The following is a 16,255-nucleotide window of genomic DNA, read 5'->3' on the forward strand; positions in this document are numbered from 1 at the left end:
GCTCTTCCCTCCACTGCAGCCAGCAAGACTACAGTATCCATGTGCCATGCCTCCCATGAATGATGTATGTGTTTAACGGGAGTCATGCCACCCCCTACTCTTTTATCCTGCTGGGTATCCCTGGTCTGGAAGCGTCCTACTACTGGCTCTCCATCCCTCTTTCTTCAATGTATGTCATCACATTGCTAGGAAACTGCACCATACTGTATACAATCAAAACAGAGCAGAGCCTCCACAAGCCCATGTACATCTTCCTCTGCATGCTCGCCGGCATAGACCTGGTGCTCTCCACCTCCACCCTGCCCAAGATGCTCTGCATTGTCTGGTTCCGAGCTGGGGAAATAGACTTTGGTGCCTGCATGGTCCAGATGTTCTTCATCCACTCCTTCTCCATCATGGAGTCGACAGTGCTTGTAGCAATGGCCTTTGACCGTTACGTAGCTATTTGCAATCCTTTGAGATATGACTCCATCCTAACCAACCCATTGCTGGCCAAGATTGGAGCAGGGGTCATCCTGAGAGGCACAGTCTTTATCATCCCAATCATCATCTTGGCAGCCCGTCTTCCATACTGCAAGACCAACGTCATCCCCCACACATACTGTGAGCACATGGCTGTGGTGAAGCTGGCCTGCTCAAGCATCCTTGCCAATGTTGTCTATGGGCTTCTGGTGGCTCTCCTTGTGGTGGGGGTGGATTTGCTGTTCATCACTTTGTCCTACTGCATGATTGCCAGGGCTGTCATGGCTCTGCCATCAAAAGACGCCCGCTATAAGGCTTTCAGCACCTGCGCAGCTCACGTGGTAGTGATCCTGGTCTCCTACACCCCAGCTCTTTTCACCATCTTAACACACAGGTTTGGCCATCATGTGCAGCCTCATGTTCACATCCTTCTGGCCAACTTCTACCTCCTTTTCCCACCCATGCTGAACCCCATTGTGTATGGTGTGAAGACCAAGGAGATCCGTGAGCGAGTGACCCACATAGTTCTCAGGAGGAAGCGACCTACATAACAACACTCTCTCAATAAGGGCTTGCAGTGTTGAATGCAACATCTAGAAGGCCGGAGGCAATAAAGAAATATTAAAAAGTAGTAAGGCTGTAAGCACTTAAAAAAAAAATCCCAGGTTTTTTCATCTTAATGGGTGGCAGTCATCTTTTCATCTTTTAAAAATGTGTTTGCAATTGTTTTACATGAATTGTAAGCCCCTTATATGGTTTTGTTATATTACAAGTTTTCTGTAACTTTTTTGTGATACAGTAAATAAATATTTGTTGTATGTAGACAGCACAGAAATCCCTGTACCCGGAACCCTATTGTACCTGACATAATTCCCTTTCATGGTCACAAGGATCTCCAGAGCACAAGACTCTTAAAATGAGAGGGAGCCTGAGACAGGCGGATGCCAAAAACAACACTAATAGAGTTGAAAGGGATCCTGAGGGTAATCTACAACTGGATGTAGACCAAGGCAGAATAGAGCAGTACAATTACTTTCTGTGATTGGACCACTATAATTCTGCTGATGAAGCCTAGAACAGCATTGGCCTTTCTTTGCTGCTGCATCACATTGCTGACTCATGTTAAACCTGTGGTCCACTAAGACCCCTAGATCCTTTTCACATGTACTACTGGCAAGCCAGATGTTCCACATATTATATTTGTGCAGCTGTTTTTTAAAATAAATAAATAAATCCCAACAGTGCCATAAAAGGAAGAACTACCTCAGGTTAGAAGAGATTTTAAGTAGGAAAATAGATGGGAGAGCTTCCCCACTCACAAAGGTACTTAGATCATTATGTTGATCTGGAAAGTGAAGAGTGTGTCTGTGTGTATGCTGGAAAAAATACTCTTGTTCCCAAGAGCACCTGTTGGCTATCCAGGGGAGAGGGAGGCATCCATGCCCATAGAGGTCTTTGAAAGCAACTGGCGGAGGCTGAAGGGAATTAGAAGCCTCCTCTTGGGTGCTGACCAGACTGACCTATAAATAAGACCTGGCAGCAGTTCCCTCCACCGGATCCTAGAGAGGCTGGCAGGAGCACTGGGCACAGCATGGCCACTTCTTCAAAGAGAGATTCTGCAATCTGCTAAGGTGAGTGACTATAGTTAGCCTCAGGCAGGTTATATTACCCAGGTACTGTTCTCCTATAAGAGCTGGTGATGACTCCCTCAGGTGGATGCAGAAGCAGCATGGAAGGCAGAGGTGACCGTCTCCATAGCCTGTGTCTTCACCCAGCCAGTGGGATTGGGCTTTTTAGGGCTAGAATTACAGTCAATTGCATGAAAGAATACATTCTCCCTTGAAGACCTGCTGAGACTTTGGACCCAGCTTGGAAAGTAAGCTGGGCTGGCTTTTAAAGACAGGGAAGTATAGGCTGAGAGGCAAAGGCTGCTGTTAAAACATCAATTTAATCTTTTAGCTGAAAGCCCCCTTGCTAGGTCTGGGGCGATGGATGCAGCAATGCTTTTGAATTACAGGTGCTGGAAACCACAGGAGGTGAGAGAGGTGGTCCTCAGGTCCTTCTTGCAGCTTTCCCACAGGCATTTGACTGGCCATTCACTGTAAGAATATGATGCTGGACTAGTTGGGACCCCACTGGCCTGATCCAGAAGGGCTCATCTTATATTCTTATGCATACTCTCTAAGGGAAAGCAAGAGTGAGCTTTCAACACATAACTGATATGCCCAACAGAGACATGTCATGTCATAATGTATTAGGAAAACAGATTCTGTAGAAGCTGGCAATATGAATTTGACATCTAGTCCACAGATTACCTGTGCAAATTCCACAAAGGATTTACTTGTTGTTTAACGTTCTCCACATGCACACACCCCTGGATAATTCCCTAGGGAAGAGCATCACATCAGAAATGAGCCAGGAATAGACAGGCAAAGCAGATGAAGCAAGGCGGGTGAGACTTCTGTTTTTGATGTTTTCCAAGCTCCTCCCTCAGGAAGCTTGAAGCATCTACTAAGTTAAAACAATAAAATCACACGGCTGGGTCTTAAACTGTTAATCATGTTAAGTACTGTATATGTCTCTGTAAAATAGATGGGCTTATTTTGAGAAAAAGTAGAGTTGGCACCTTTTTTCTGCTGTATCTCATGTCAGAATCTCCTGTCTCTTGCTACCTTATGCCTTTGACTGGAGATGCCGCTAGGAATTGAGCCTGGGACCTCCTGCATATTTATTTATTTATTTCTTAAATTTATATACCTTACCACCTTTTATTTCAAGGAGCTCATGGTGGTGTACCTGGTTCTCATCTCCCCATTTCACCCTCACATCAACCCTGTGAGGTAGGTGAGGCTGAGAGACAGTGACTTGTCCGAGATTGCCCAGTATGTTTCATGGCCAGGTGGGGATTTGAACTCCTGGGCCCTGCAACTGGACTATGGGTCCTCACTATTTACATATCCAGTTGGGGAAAGCTGCATCTGTGAACTTTTGCCAGGTATCCAGCTGTTAAAAGGCCTCAGGAGCCTTATCGCCAGCTGCTACTCTTATACCAGCAAAGTAAGAAGGGGCAGATTTTTCAAAAATCAAATTTGCACAATAGCTGCTTAGGTCAAAGCAAATCTTTCCCCTGGAGCAGAAGAGGCAGGCTGAAGAGTGTCACAGAATCATAGAGTTGGAAGGTATCCCAAGGGTCATCTAGTCCAACCCTCTGCAATGCCAGAACAGCTAGTGAGGAACAACAAGGCAGGAGACAGCAGAAGCAGCTGGGGGGGGGGGGGGTTGGCTGAGATAACTATACACATTTTGCAACTTGACTAAATGAAGAAAATATCACTGAATGCTCAATTAACGTTAGCATCCTTTAAATGTAGGCAGCCAGGCACACTAGAGGATAAACAGCTCTGAGTGAGCACTGGTATCTATCACATTCCTGAGTGCTGTTACCCCACACTTAAATTTTCAACTGTTGTATCCCTGCCAACCTTCACCATCAGGCCCTGCTGAAAGCTTGTATTTCTTCCTGCCAGCAGGAATGGGGTTGAGGCTAATTTATACCTGCTGGTGGAAACAAGACCTCAAAATGGTGATGTGAAATTTTGCTGGATGCAGAACATGCCCGTTAACTGTTGCCTGCCTCCCCTACCTCCAGATTAACAAGAAGCTTCTCCTTTGCACAGGCCATAGGAGGAGTCCCAAGGCCCCTCCAGTCTAATATGTCTGCCTCTGGCAGCACCTACAATGGCACCCTACACCCTTCAATCTTCCTCCTGCTGGGGATCCCAGGGCTGGAGGCGGCCCACGTCTGGCTGGCCATCCCCCTCTGCTTCATCTACGTGGTGACTGTGTTGGGGAACTGCACCATCATGTTCATCATCTGGGTGGAAGAGATCTTGCATGAGCCCATGTACTTATTCCTCTGCATGCTGGCTGTCGTTGACCTGGCTGCATCTACCACTGTTGTGCCCAAAATGCTTTGCCTCTTCTGGTTTGGCTCACGAGAGATTCGCTTCGAAGCCTGCTTGACGCAGATGTTCTGCATCCATGCGCTGTCCATCATCGAGTCAGCCGTTTTGTTGGCCATGGCCTTTGACCGCTACATGGCCATCTGCCAGCCACTGCGCTATGCGGCCATCCTCACAAATCCTGCCATCGTGAAGATTGGCTGCTTGGCAGTTGCCAGGGGAGCCATTCTGACTGCCCCATTCCCCATCCTTGCCAGCAGGCTGCCCTACTGCCGAACCAATGTCGTCCCCCACACCTACTGTGAGCACATGGGCATCGTCAGGCTGGCCTGCTCTGGCACTGTGATCAGTAACATGTACGGCTTGACCGTGGCCTTGCTGGTGGTGGGTCTGGATTTAATGTTCATCGGTGTGTCCTATGCAAAGATCATTGTGACCGTGCTGAGGCTGCCATCTCGGGAGGCCCAGGCCAAGGCCTTCAACACCTGTGGCTCCCACATCTGTGTGATTGTCTTGGCCTACACACCTGCCCTCTTCTCCTTCCTCACACACCGCTTTGGCCACAACGTGGCCCCCTACATTCATATCCTCATCGGCAACTTCTATATTCTGGTGCCTCCCTTCTGCAATCCTATTGTCTATGGTGTGAAGACCAAGCTGATCCGTGAAAAGGTGGTCAGCTTACTCCTGAGGAGAAAAGATGTCTCCTAAAAAAAAAGGTGGCTAGTGATGCATCCAGACACTTACTGGTGGGGCTGTGAATGCCAAAAAGAAAAAAGAAAGGACACAAATCCAGTCGCTCTTGATCTTGGACCAGAATCATATCTCTTATGAAGTGTATAAACATTTACAATATACCCATAATTAAAATATGCACTAAAACAACACAGTACTTAAAGCAGGAGAGACAGGCTGAGAGATCAAGGGAAGGCAGATGCAGATAGGTGCCAATACACAAGCGGTTTCTTGTATTTCAACAGGGAGTGCATTCAATTACACCAGGGCCACAAGTGTCCCCTAAAAACAAATAATGATTAGGCCAAGACAAGACTAGCCAAATTCTATTTGTTGATCTTAATCCCCTTTAGCAGGTACCGGAGGGGAATACAATCTTCCAGATAATTCAAGGTGTTGGTCCTAACACACAAGTCCTTATGCAGCTCAGGACCAAGTTACTTGAGAGTTATTTCTTATCCACACGGTAGATCACTCTAGTCTGCAAGAGAGTTTCTTTTGCAAGTTTCAAAGATCTCAAAAGCCTCCTCCGCAGTGACTCAGAGCAAGGCTTTTAGAATGGCTGCCCTTGGTCTGTGGAATAGGGTACTTCTCAAGGTAACAACAGGTGCCTGCTACCTGCACATTCTGGAAATGACTGAATACATTTTTGTTCCCACAGACTTTCTCAGCTGGATAAATGGATTTTTACCACAAAACTTCATTGTTTTAAATGAATTTGTATTGTGTTTTTGCCTGTTTTTAATTACATTGTGTGTAAATTGAGACAGTGGTTTAGAAGATATTAAATAACAACAACAACTTGTACAGAGCTGTTTAGAGCTTACACACACATCAGGCCTTAATATTGGCTTGCTGACTAACAGGCAGACAGTGAGTAGATCCTTTAGCATGGATATATGTGATTGGTAAAGGGCCCTACTCACCACCATGAACTCAGCGTTTTGCACCAACTCCAGGCTCCAGGCGCATATACCAGGGCATATGTCACAATGGCCTAGGGATAAAGAATAAATTTGATTCAGTTTGCATCTAAAGGCTAACCTAACTAACTTGCAGTTCACAAAAAAAGAGCTGAAAAGCAGGCACCCTTCAAAATTCACACTTCTCCAGATTTTGCAATGCAGTTCTCCAACCAAGTTATGGGTATAAGAATGCATGTACTGGGGAAAGTGTGTGAGCAAATGCATACATCACTGAAAATAACAAACAAAGATACATCAGGGGAAATACACTTAGCAAAATATGTGTGTATATATGTGTTATGTGAAACTGCATATGGTTCTAATTCATACAGGGGATTCCCACCATCACCACATATCAAACATTGTGTGTTCAAAAGCTTTTGAGGAGGTTGCAAGACCTGGAAAAAGCTTTTGTAGTTAGATTTCCAAACAAATGAATGGCCACATGCTCCTGGGGTTGCTGGCCTACATGCTTCCAAGGAGAAAGCGTGATCTCCCTCTCTAGTATTGTCACAGAAGTTTCAGGACAACCATGCTGTATTCTTTTCGACCCTCTGCTAAAAACATTTTTGTCTGTACAAGCCTGTCCAGATGTTTAGAAAGTTGGTGCAAGTTTAAATGTTTTGCTTCTGGTCTATTGTTATCTTTTCAAAAGTTTTATTTTAAAATGCTTACGTGGCAGGTAAGTTCCATGGGGACGCATTTCCAAAAAGACCGTAAAATACTTAAAAGTCTCCTTTGTTGGAAGGCAGAGAGAAATTGTTATTGAAAATGTGTAATTTCTTGTTAGAATGGTTTACAAAAAGATGAATTGACAAAATAAGTGATGATAAAATGGGCAAAGGAATTTGGGTATAATATTGAATATGACGTGGTTGAAATTATGGAATGAAACAATGAAATTTACTGCATGTACCGCCTTGAAGGAAAATGTAATGAAAATGTAGTATAGATGGTATTTAACACCGGTGAAATTAGCTAAAATGTATAGGATGAGTAACAGAACATGTTGGAAATGTAAAGATAAAGATGGTAAATTTTATCATATGTGGTGGACATGCGAGAAAGTAAAAGGATATTGGGAAATGATATATAATGAGTTGAAAAAAATGTTTAAGTATACCTTTCCCAAAAACCCCGAAGCATTTTTATTAGGTTTAATGGGAGAAGAAATTGCAAATGGAGATCAGAGACTGTTAATGTATGCTACAACTGCAGCGAGGACTTTACTAGCCCAAAAGTGGAAATCACAGGAGATAACAACGATTGAGGAGTGGCAAATGAAGATGATGGACTATGCTGAACTGGCAAAGTTGATCTACGGGATCCGAAACCAGGGAGAGACAAAGTTCCAGAGGGAATGGAGTAAATTTATTGACTATATAGAGAAGAAGTGTAGAAGTTTCAAGACACTTAGAATCATAGAGTTGGAAGCGACCACAAGGGCCATCCAGTCGAACCCCCTGCCAAGCAGGAAATGCCATCAAAGCATTCCTGACAGATGGCTGTCAAGCCTCCGCTTAAAGACCTCCAAAGAAGGAGACTCCACCACACTCCTTGGCAGCAAATTCCACCACCGAACAGCTCTTACTGTCAGGAAGTTCTTCCTAATGTTTAGGTGGAATCTTCTTTCTTGTAGTTTGAATCCATTGCTCTGTGTCCGCTTCTCTGGAGCAGCAGAAAACAACCTTTCTCCCTCCTTTATATGACATCCTTTTACTGGTATACAGTGGTACCTCGGTTTATAAACACAATTGGTTTCAGAAGTCTGTTCATAAACTGAAGCAAACTTTCCCATTGAAAGTAATGGAAAGTGAATTAATCCGTTCCAGATGGTCCACAGAGTACTTAAACTGAAGCGTTCATAAACTGAAGCGAACTTTCCCATTGAAAGTAATGGAAAGTAGATTAATCCGTTCCAGACGGGTCCGCGGAGTGCTCAACCTGAAGCGTACTTAACCCGAAGCATGGGTGTAATTGGTTCCGGAAGTCTGTTCATAAACTGAAGCGAACTTTCCCATTGAAAGTAATGGAAAGTGAATTAATCCGTTCCAGATGTGTCCGCGGCGTTCATAAACCGAAAATTCATAAACCGAGGTGTTCATAAACCGAGGTTCCACTGTATATTTGAACATGGCTGTCATATCACCCCTTAACCTTCTCTTCTCCAGGCTAAACATACCCAGCTCCTTAAGCTGTTCCTCATAAGGCATCGTTTCCAGGCCTTTGACCATTTTGGTTGTTGTTGTTTAGTCGTTTAGTCGTGTCCGACTCTTCGTGACCCCATGGACCAGAGCACGCCAGGCACTCCTGTCTTCCACTGCCTCCCGCAGTTTGGTCAAACTCATGTTCGTAGCTTCGAGAACACTGTCCAACCATCTCGTCCTTTGTCGTCCCCTTTGCTACGGACATACCCATAAAAGCCCTTTTTGTTGCTTTTAACCTCTCTAGCAAGCCTGAGTTCATTCTGTGCTTTAGCTTTTCTGACTTTGTCTCTACACGTGCTGGCTATTGGTTTGAATTCCTCTCTGGTGACTTCCCCATTTTTCATTTTTTTACATCCCTTTTAAATCTTAACGCAGTTAAAAGTTCTACAGAACTTTTAACTGCGTGACTGAAATAAATCCTACGATGTGAACTTGTTAATTTCTACACAAAGGAACTGTGAGATGAGAGGAGCAATAAAACCGAATGGTGGGAGGGAGGGAAGTCACAAGCTCGGCAGAGCAAAAGGATTGAGAAGGGTGAATTTAAGATGAAATGTAATTTGTTTTGTTTATTTGGAAAATATAATAAAAATTATTTTTTTTACAAAAAAAAAGTCTCCTTCACCAGAACCTACAGATGTGCTGGCAGCTGGACAAAGGTAGCTGGGACATCCTGACCTCTGAGATTATGGGCACCTGGGAGCCAAAGTTGCATCCTGGCTCCCTCCAAAAACAATAAACCCACTTCAGCCATTTTCAATTTACATTTCTTTTTTTAAAAGTCTTCATGCTTTTTACCAATATTCTTACGGGGTGTTTTTGGAAACTGCTTTGAGGTTTGCTTGTTTCAATCAAGTGGTATATAAAATTTATAAAATAAATAAGATAAAACAAACATTTAAACCCCGGCCAACATTTTGAAAAAAATGTTTTCTTTTTGCTAATTAATTCATGAGGATTTTTGTTTTGTAAACTGCTTTGAGGTGTTAACAATTTTTTTCCCAATCGAGAAATGCATAAATGTCATGAGCTAAATAAAATAAGCATGTAGCATTGAGGTTTTTTAAAGTGTTGACTGGGCATCAGCCAGAGCCTCACGCTGGCAAAGGGAGAGTTTTGTTCTGTCTTAATTTTAGGACCTGCATTCCCCCCCCCCAACCCACCATTTTAATTTTGTCAGGCTTCACTTGCTTTTTAACCGCCACCTTCTCTGCGTTTTAGCACAGCTGCATTTCACCTGCGCTGTTTTCATTATTTTCTTTCGCCAGGTAATATTTCTTAGTTTTTCAAATCAATGCCAAATTAGACCAAACTGTGTGGCGTTTCCGTTCGCCCAAAGCTGCCATGAGTCCCGTCCCCGTCCCCCCGTCCCCATTATTATTTATTATATAAATAACACACGTTAATTTCCCTCAGGAAGGTCACGGGAAACGCCTCACTTTCCTCTCACACAAAGCGGCGGGAAGGCATCGCCTAAAAATACATAACTAAAAAAAATGAATGAGTGGCTGCTATGATTCCTTTTACGAGGAGAAAGGAAATGTGGGACGTTTTTCTCTTCAACAGCATTGAAGGGGTTTTTCTTTAAAAAAATATTTTTCTCCTCAGGTTCTTCTGCCCCTCCCCCCTCCCCCGCCTTCCCGCGTCTCGCGACCGCGCTGCGCGCGCCGACGCCCCACACAACCATGGCCGCGGCAGCTTCCCGCGACGTCTCTAAGGGAAGAAGGGGGCGGAACCTCAGAGGGGAAAACTGAGCGCTTCGCCTACCCGCCTTCGCTCTACGCGATGACGACAGGGCGAACACGCGCTTCTCCCCGCTCGCCCCGCCTACTAGTCTGCCCGCCTCTTTCTCCCCGCCGCTCTGTATGGTCGGCACGGAGGAGCTCAGCTGACGTCACTCCCCGCGGCTCTTCCCCCCCCTCCACGGCGATAAGTTTCCCGTCATCCCCCGCGCTTCCTCCTTTCGCCTCGCGCGGCCAAGATGGCGGACACGCAGGTTGGAGCAGCTCCCGGGGCCGGGGGGGGGGGGAGAGACTGCGGGTCCCCTAGCAGTGGGGGAGAGGGCGGCTGGGGGGGGCGTTTCCCGTCTCTTTTAAGGGGGGTGTTAATTGGTGGAGAGCTGAGTGAGTGGGGAGGGGGGCTCCTGCTTTCTCCCTCCCTGAGGCCTCCAAGGCCGGCTTCCCTCCTCCCTCAGCAGCAGCAGCAGGAGGGTCTAGGAGGCTGCCTCGCCACCGGCCCTCGCCTCCCTCCCCCTTCCCCGCTCAGACGGCTCTGCTCGCCTCGTGGCCCGCAAGTCGAGACCCCGCCCCTAATATCCGGGCTTAGGAAACGGTCCTTGACCCCCTTCCTGAGACCACGACGAAGGTGGGTCCTGCTGCAGGATCAGGCCCGGTGGGGGGGCAGAGTTGCAGCCCATTATGGGGAGCGGGAAATCGGGCACAATCGGGCTCTTCCCTCCTGTGCTTCCTGTAAGAGGGTGAGAAGAGGGTTCTGGATCAGGCCGGAAAGGGATCACCTGGTCCAGCGTCCTGTTCTCACTGGCTGACGAGATGCCCCTTAGGGGAAGGCAGCGAGCAGGAGCACAAGGGCAGCTCTGCCTCAAACTGCAAATGGCACCCGATGCCCCTCTCCTCCATGAATTTGCCCTCACCCATTCAAAGCAGCTGGCAAAGTGGGGTCGGGAGGCCTTTCCAGGGCCATAGGGAAAAAGTACCTGTGCTTGGTTAGGCTCAGCAGCTCCTTTCCATCGGACTAGCTTGCTGGGGACTATTCTCTGCAACACCAAGTTAATTGCTATGCCTTCCTAAGATAGTTGGGGCCCAGCTTGTATGTGCTGCCTTCCTATTGGCACCTTGTCCCTCTTGCTTCTGGGAACAGTTTCCTAAGATGCTCAAACTTGGGGTCACACTCCTTCTAATATTCACATGGAGCGGGATGTGTCTGAGGAACCATGGCCCATTTCTAGGGTGCTCCATTCCATCTTGCAAGCACCCACCCCAAATATACTTTTCAACATGCCAAACAACCATCCTTTTAGCTCCTATAGGCCCGATGGCACAATTTTTCTGTTAAAGGGAGTTACAGCTTCTACACAGCTTACTTTTTAGCCAAGACTGCTTCCCAAAGCAGCCAACTAGTCCATTTAGCATACAATGTTATAAGAGAGTTTGTTGTGGTGAGTTCGGCACCCAGTCCATGTTCGAGCGTATCCTACTAGACAGAAGAGCCAAAGGAGCTGTGGACTCTGCACAGAAGCAGCTCATCTATCTGCTAATGACCCTTACAGATGACAATCTAATCTATGTTCTTCCTTCCTAAACCCATTTTTTGTTTCTTTTTTCTCACATGCAGACTGAGAGGGCGTATCAGAAGCAGCCCACAATCTTCCAGAACAAAAAACGTGTGCTCTTGGGAGAGACTGCCAAAGAGAAACTCCCCCGCTATTACAAGAACATTGGTCTGGGCTTCAAGACCCCCAAAGAGGTATCAAGCTTAGAAGGCAGTTTGGGCCAATGGGAGGGTGCTTGTTAAGCCCTGTGAAGTTTGTAAAATTATACACAAAGGTAGACTACATTTCCGCTTTTATACTTTCCCTTGTGGAAACTTGAGTACAAATCTGTACACTCAAAATAATTACTATATGTGGTGGAGTCATCAGGCCAAATGTTTAAACAGTAGGATAGTTTCCCTTTGCTGACGAATGATGTACATTCTCACGATGGTCTTCCAAGCCCCAATGGTGGGCTTTGACGAGAGTGTCCAAGAGGACCTTACTGAAGTCAGCTCATGTGCATAAAAGCAAGAGGCCTGGCTGATTCTTCATACAGCAGCCTCTTGCATCTAGGATATGATTTTATCATCAAGGTGGCAAACCTTTCTGTCTCTGGGCTGGACCGCTATCGGCAGCATCCACATAATGGGATGTGCCTCCTTCCAAGAGATGCATTTCCTGCACCTAACAGTAATGTATCCGGGAAAAAGGTTCTTGCTTGGCCTTTTCAGCCATAATCCTTTTCTCTAAGCAAGGATTTGTGAGGGCGGGTTTTGCAGGAGGTTTCTGTGATGTAAGATCAGTGTAGATACACACACATACTTCCTGGCTGAAGTAGCAGCCTAGATGTAGATTTTACCCCTTCGGTGAGAACTTTTATTTCATTCCCATCATCAACTGAAGTCAAGCTGAGAACAGGAGAACATTAGGAGGCAAGCTGAGAAGCAGCCCTCCTTTCAGATTGTCTCTGGCTGGGAACGAAATGGGGAGAGGCCTTAACAGGGAGGACTGTTGCTATAATTGTATGAGGAGAAAGGGGGCCCTTCATTGTGCTTTTGTTGTCTCCTTCCTTGGTTGTGTTCTGATAACTCTCTCTTTGCATCCAGGCCATCGAAGGCACATACATTGACAAAAAATGTCCTTTCACTGGCAATGTGTCGATTCGGGGCCGTATTTTATCAGGTAGGAAGAGGTTCTGTTTAAAGCTACAGAGTACAAGATGTGTGGACACTTACCTCTTGTTTTTCTTGAGCCCCGCGGTGGATTTGCTTCCTGGAAATCCTTTTGTTTCCTGCATGCATCTATGGCTCCATTTGTGAGCCATCGAGAAGTTTAACAGTGATCTGTGCGCTGAATTTTTCCAGCGCACCAATAAGCCTTTGTGTGCTTTGTAGAGGTGCATTTGTTCAATAAAAACAGTTTTTACATTATTTGTACAAGAAATGCAGTTAAAAACAATACAGAAGGTGAGTTTTGAAACAGTGTGAAGTACACACTCATATTGCAGTGAAGGTAAATCAAGTGCACATTTAAAAGCCATATGGAAAAGGAAACCTTGGGTTCCAGAGGTGTGGCGCCTGTGGCCCTCCCAGTGTGGATGGACCATCAGCCCCAGCAAGGGACATGGCGTCTGATCAGCAATGATGACAGGTGCCACTTTACTGCCATATGGTAGTGCTGCCTTCAAGGCAGCAACTTCTTTCCAGACTCCCAGGGCAGAGCAGGGAGTTCATGCAGGGCAAGTGAAGGTTGTTATGCCTTGGATGTAACCCCTTTCCTTTTGTTTTCAGGATTTATAAACCAGATTTCTACAGGAAAGCACCCTAAGTAGCATGCAACTTAACACTGCATTAAGATGGATAGAGTTTAAAAGCTATACAACTGCCTAAACGAACAAGAAAACAGTAAAATCCGTACATCTCACAACTGCCTGGTGAAATGAGTGTTTGCTCATTCTTGGGTTAAGGAAATGTTTTGCAGGGACATTTGGTCAAAATAGGTTCAGATTGGATAGGAAATGTGTTTGATCCACAGTAGGGCAGCCTCTCTGTTCAGAAACAGACCCCAGCATCCTGTAATCAGATTTTGGGGTGGCCGTTATTCCCATGTTCTTTTGACATCTATACACATTTTGGGAAATGAAGCAATTGGGTCTTTATTGAAGTTTACTGGTCAAGTTTGTTACTTATGACTACCTTATTGTAACCGGGAAGCTAGATTGAGTCTTAAAGCAGAGGTGAGGAGCCTTTGGCCCTCCAGATACTATTGGATCACAGTTCCCATGATCCCTGGCCGTGGGCCATGCTGGCTGAGGCTGTTTGGTGTTGGGAGTCCAGCAACATCCGAAAGGTCCCCAAAGCTCCTCGTCTGGTTTGATTCCATGTGAGAAGTGGTGGGCTTGTAACAGATCACTTGAATGATTATTTGGAGCGTTTCCCCATAGAGCTGTATGGCAGAGCCATATTTTGCTGCCAATAGCCCAGAGGTGCTGCACATCTGTTCCCAACAGTTATCAAGCTTCAAATGATGTTTTTCTCACGATGGTCTGCTGAGCCCCCGTGGTGAACAGGGTTCTGATGAAATTGCCTTTGGGCTTAACTGATGGTGCTTGAATGGACTGAGGAGCAGATGTGTTTTTCTTATCTTTAGGTCTGCTGCATCTGATTTGAGCCTCCTAAATGCACTTTACTGGTATTTTGTGCCTCTGCCATCCCACCACGCAGGCATCCCTGGGGGAGCGCATGAGAAGTGAGGGGGTGGCGGACAGACAGGCCTGTTCCTTCGCAGAGTGGGTGTCTCATATGTCTTCCATTCTCCCTCCATCCCTCAGGCGTGGTCACCAAGATGAAGATGCAGCGCACCATTGTGATCCGCAGGGACTACTTGCACTACATCCGCAAGTACAACCGCTTTGAGAAACGGCACAAGAACATGTCTGTGCATCTGTCCCCTTGCTTCAGGTGAGAGGGTGCGGGTTTCTAGCTGCCATCCCCAACCTGGCGCAGATACTGTTTTATCTGGTTCCTTCAGGTCTTTATAGAAAATTGCATAAGGTTTGAAGCTCAGTTCCTGCTTTGTGGTGTATAAGCTGACAGATAAAAGAATTACAACACACAAAGAACAGCACCAGTTATTTTTGCCCCTGTACATTTGTAGCCTTCTTTTAGAGTAAAAACAGAACTTTATGTAACAGCATTTGTGGTTGGTCTAGCAAGCATGTTGGTGATGATGTACAAACTCACGATGGTCTTCCTAGCCCTCTCTGTTGAATGAGAGGCTGCTGAAAATGCCAGTCTGGCAGTCGCTGAACCATAAAGCTTGCTCAGTTGGAAGGTGGGGTGGTTGTTTTTTTGTTACCTGCGTTGGCGTTTTATTTATTTTTGTTTTAGGGATCATATAAGCTGTTCATCGACACATCTGCCACGATTGATTGGTTGGTTGGTCTTTTCATGTTCCTTCAGGCTTAGTTTTCATTCTGTCAAAAAAATTAGCAAGCCCTTCTTTCCCTCAATTCGCACACTCTTTCCTACACCCCCTCCCTAAAGTTGTTGTTACTTTCTCATGTTTCCAGGGATGTGCAGATTGGGGATATTGTGACAGTGGGCGAGTGCCGTCCTCTCAGCAAGACGGTCCGGTTCAACGTCCTCAAGGTGACCAAAGCTGCTGGCACCAAGAAACAGTTCCAGAAGTTCTAAAGTGGCTCCTCATGGCTCTCCTTGGGATGCTCAAATAAACCTTTTGTAAAGACCTTTGATTTTGTTATATCTGCTTGTATCATCTGCTGCTGCCAGAATTTGTTCCAAGAAAAGAGAACTCAGTAAGGCATGCCTAGAAACAAATAAGGGTGCCATTGGTAAATCAAGTGCCAACAGGGATAGCAATTAAGCATGGTGCCAAAAGTAGGAAATCATCTTGGTGGGAAGTTAATTCTAAAGAAGAACAAGTTCTTCAATTGTTAGGCAGGCAGCATCTCCTTTCATTTCTAGTGACGCTGAAAATAATCTGCAGCTTTGCTGCCTTGCAAGAAATCTGTGTAGATGATTGTGCTGGTGACCTAGCTATTTTCTTTTTTAGGATAGAGTTTCAGAGTTAAAGGAACCGTGCTCATCTGTTGCTTTGGCCTGGATAAATGCCCCTGTGTTTCATCTGCATTACTTGAAAGTAAGGCTGCCTGGTGGTTATGTTTTGAAGGGCAAAAAGGGGTTTGCTTGTCATATCTAACCCACCAGCAGGGGAGTTGATTGGGTTTTTAAGAAACATTTTAAAAATGCCAATTGTGTTTCTTATAGAACCTCTGGAGACTGTTCTTCTTGCCTGGGTAAAATGGCTTAGAATAGTGTTTCCTTAACTACAGCACTAATGCTTGGGGGGGGGGGGGGACAAGCATTGCGAACCTAATTTAATAAAGAGGTCTCAGCTGCTGCAGATTAAGTAACCAGAGTTTGGAAAGGGACAGGGATCATGCTGGGGCTTCCTAAGGATTGTAGCACAGTGAGATGCCACTCAACAAATAAATGTTCATTGACCATATATGTGTCATTCCATGTTAGACATAAAACAGCTAAAACTGGTTCAAGAGCACACATGATTTCAGGAGAGCCACAACAAGCAACCAGCATTCCTTCTCACCTGGTGACTAGCCACATAGTAGAG

General features: G+C 45.7%; 3 protein-coding genes and 3 non-coding genes across 7 annotated transcripts; all 6 read left to right on the forward strand.

Moving 5' to 3' along the window:
- The first annotated feature begins 59 nt into the window (after positions 1-59).
- On the forward strand, positions 60-1,074 carry LOC118085596 (olfactory receptor 52P1-like). Its single transcript, XM_035116428.2, has one exon. The coding sequence runs from the start codon at positions 60-62 to the stop codon at positions 1,011-1,013; it is 954 nt and encodes a 317-aa protein (XP_034972319.2). The 3' UTR covers positions 1,014-1,074.
- Positions 1,075-4,139: 3,065 nt separating this feature from the next.
- On the forward strand, positions 4,140-5,135 carry LOC118079023 (olfactory receptor 52P1-like). The gene has a single exon (XM_035115261.2). It carries the CDS (start codon positions 4,176-4,178, stop codon positions 5,133-5,135), a length of 960 nt encoding a protein of 319 aa, XP_034971152.2. The 5' UTR covers positions 4,140-4,175.
- Positions 5,136-10,242: 5,107 nt separating this feature from the next.
- RPS11 (ribosomal protein S11) lies at positions 10,243-15,350 on the forward strand. Of its 2 annotated transcripts, XM_035116434.2 has the most exons (5): positions 10,243-10,327; positions 11,683-11,814; positions 12,709-12,784; positions 14,433-14,562; positions 15,174-15,350. In XM_035116434.2, exons 1-5 carry the CDS (start codon positions 10,313-10,315, stop codon positions 15,295-15,297), a joined length of 477 nt encoding a protein of 158 aa, XP_034972325.1. In that variant the 5' UTR covers positions 10,243-10,312; the 3' UTR covers positions 15,298-15,350. The 2 variants fall into 2 exon arrangements, with proteins under 2 accessions (XP_034972325.1, XP_034972327.1); XM_035116436.2 differs by lacking the exon at positions 10,243-10,327 and having other exon boundaries at positions 11,677-11,814.
- LOC118085817 (small nucleolar RNA SNORD35) lies at positions 12,027-12,117 on the forward strand. The gene has a single exon (XR_004692693.1). It is a non-coding gene; the product is annotated as a small nucleolar RNA SNORD35 (small nucleolar RNA).
- LOC118085816 (small nucleolar RNA SNORD35) lies at positions 14,121-14,213 on the forward strand. Its single transcript, XR_004692692.2, has one exon. It is a non-coding gene; the product is annotated as a small nucleolar RNA SNORD35 (small nucleolar RNA).
- On the forward strand, positions 14,823-14,919 carry LOC118085815 (small nucleolar RNA SNORD35). Its single transcript, XR_004692691.1, has one exon. It is a non-coding gene; the product is annotated as a small nucleolar RNA SNORD35 (small nucleolar RNA).
- Positions 15,351-16,255: the final 905 nt, after the last annotated feature.

This window comes from Zootoca vivipara, chromosome 4 (genome assembly GCF_963506605.1).
Source record: "Zootoca vivipara chromosome 4, rZooViv1.1, whole genome shotgun sequence".
NCBI classification, from domain to species: Eukaryota; Metazoa; Chordata; class Lepidosauria; order Squamata; family Lacertidae; genus Zootoca; species Zootoca vivipara.

What these genes read in the sequence shown, in the direction of transcription:
- LOC118085596 (XM_035116428.2), top strand. Translation starts at nt 60, where the DNA reads ATGATGTATGTGTTTAACGGGAGTCATGCCACCCCCTACTCTTTTATC.
- LOC118079023 (XM_035115261.2), top strand. Translation starts at nt 4,176, where the DNA reads ATGTCTGCCTCTGGCAGCACCTACAATGGCACCCTACACCCTTCAATC.
- RPS11 (XM_035116434.2), top strand. An exon ending in GCTTCAAGACCCCCAAAGAG is followed by an intron (nt 11,815 to 12,708) that starts GTATCAAGCTTA and finishes CTTTGCATCCAG; the next exon opens with GCCATCGAAGGCACATACAT. An exon ending in TCGGGGCCGTATTTTATCAG is followed by an intron (nt 12,785 to 14,432) that starts GTAGGAAGAGGT and finishes TCCATCCCTCAG; the next exon opens with GCGTGGTCACCAAGATGAAG.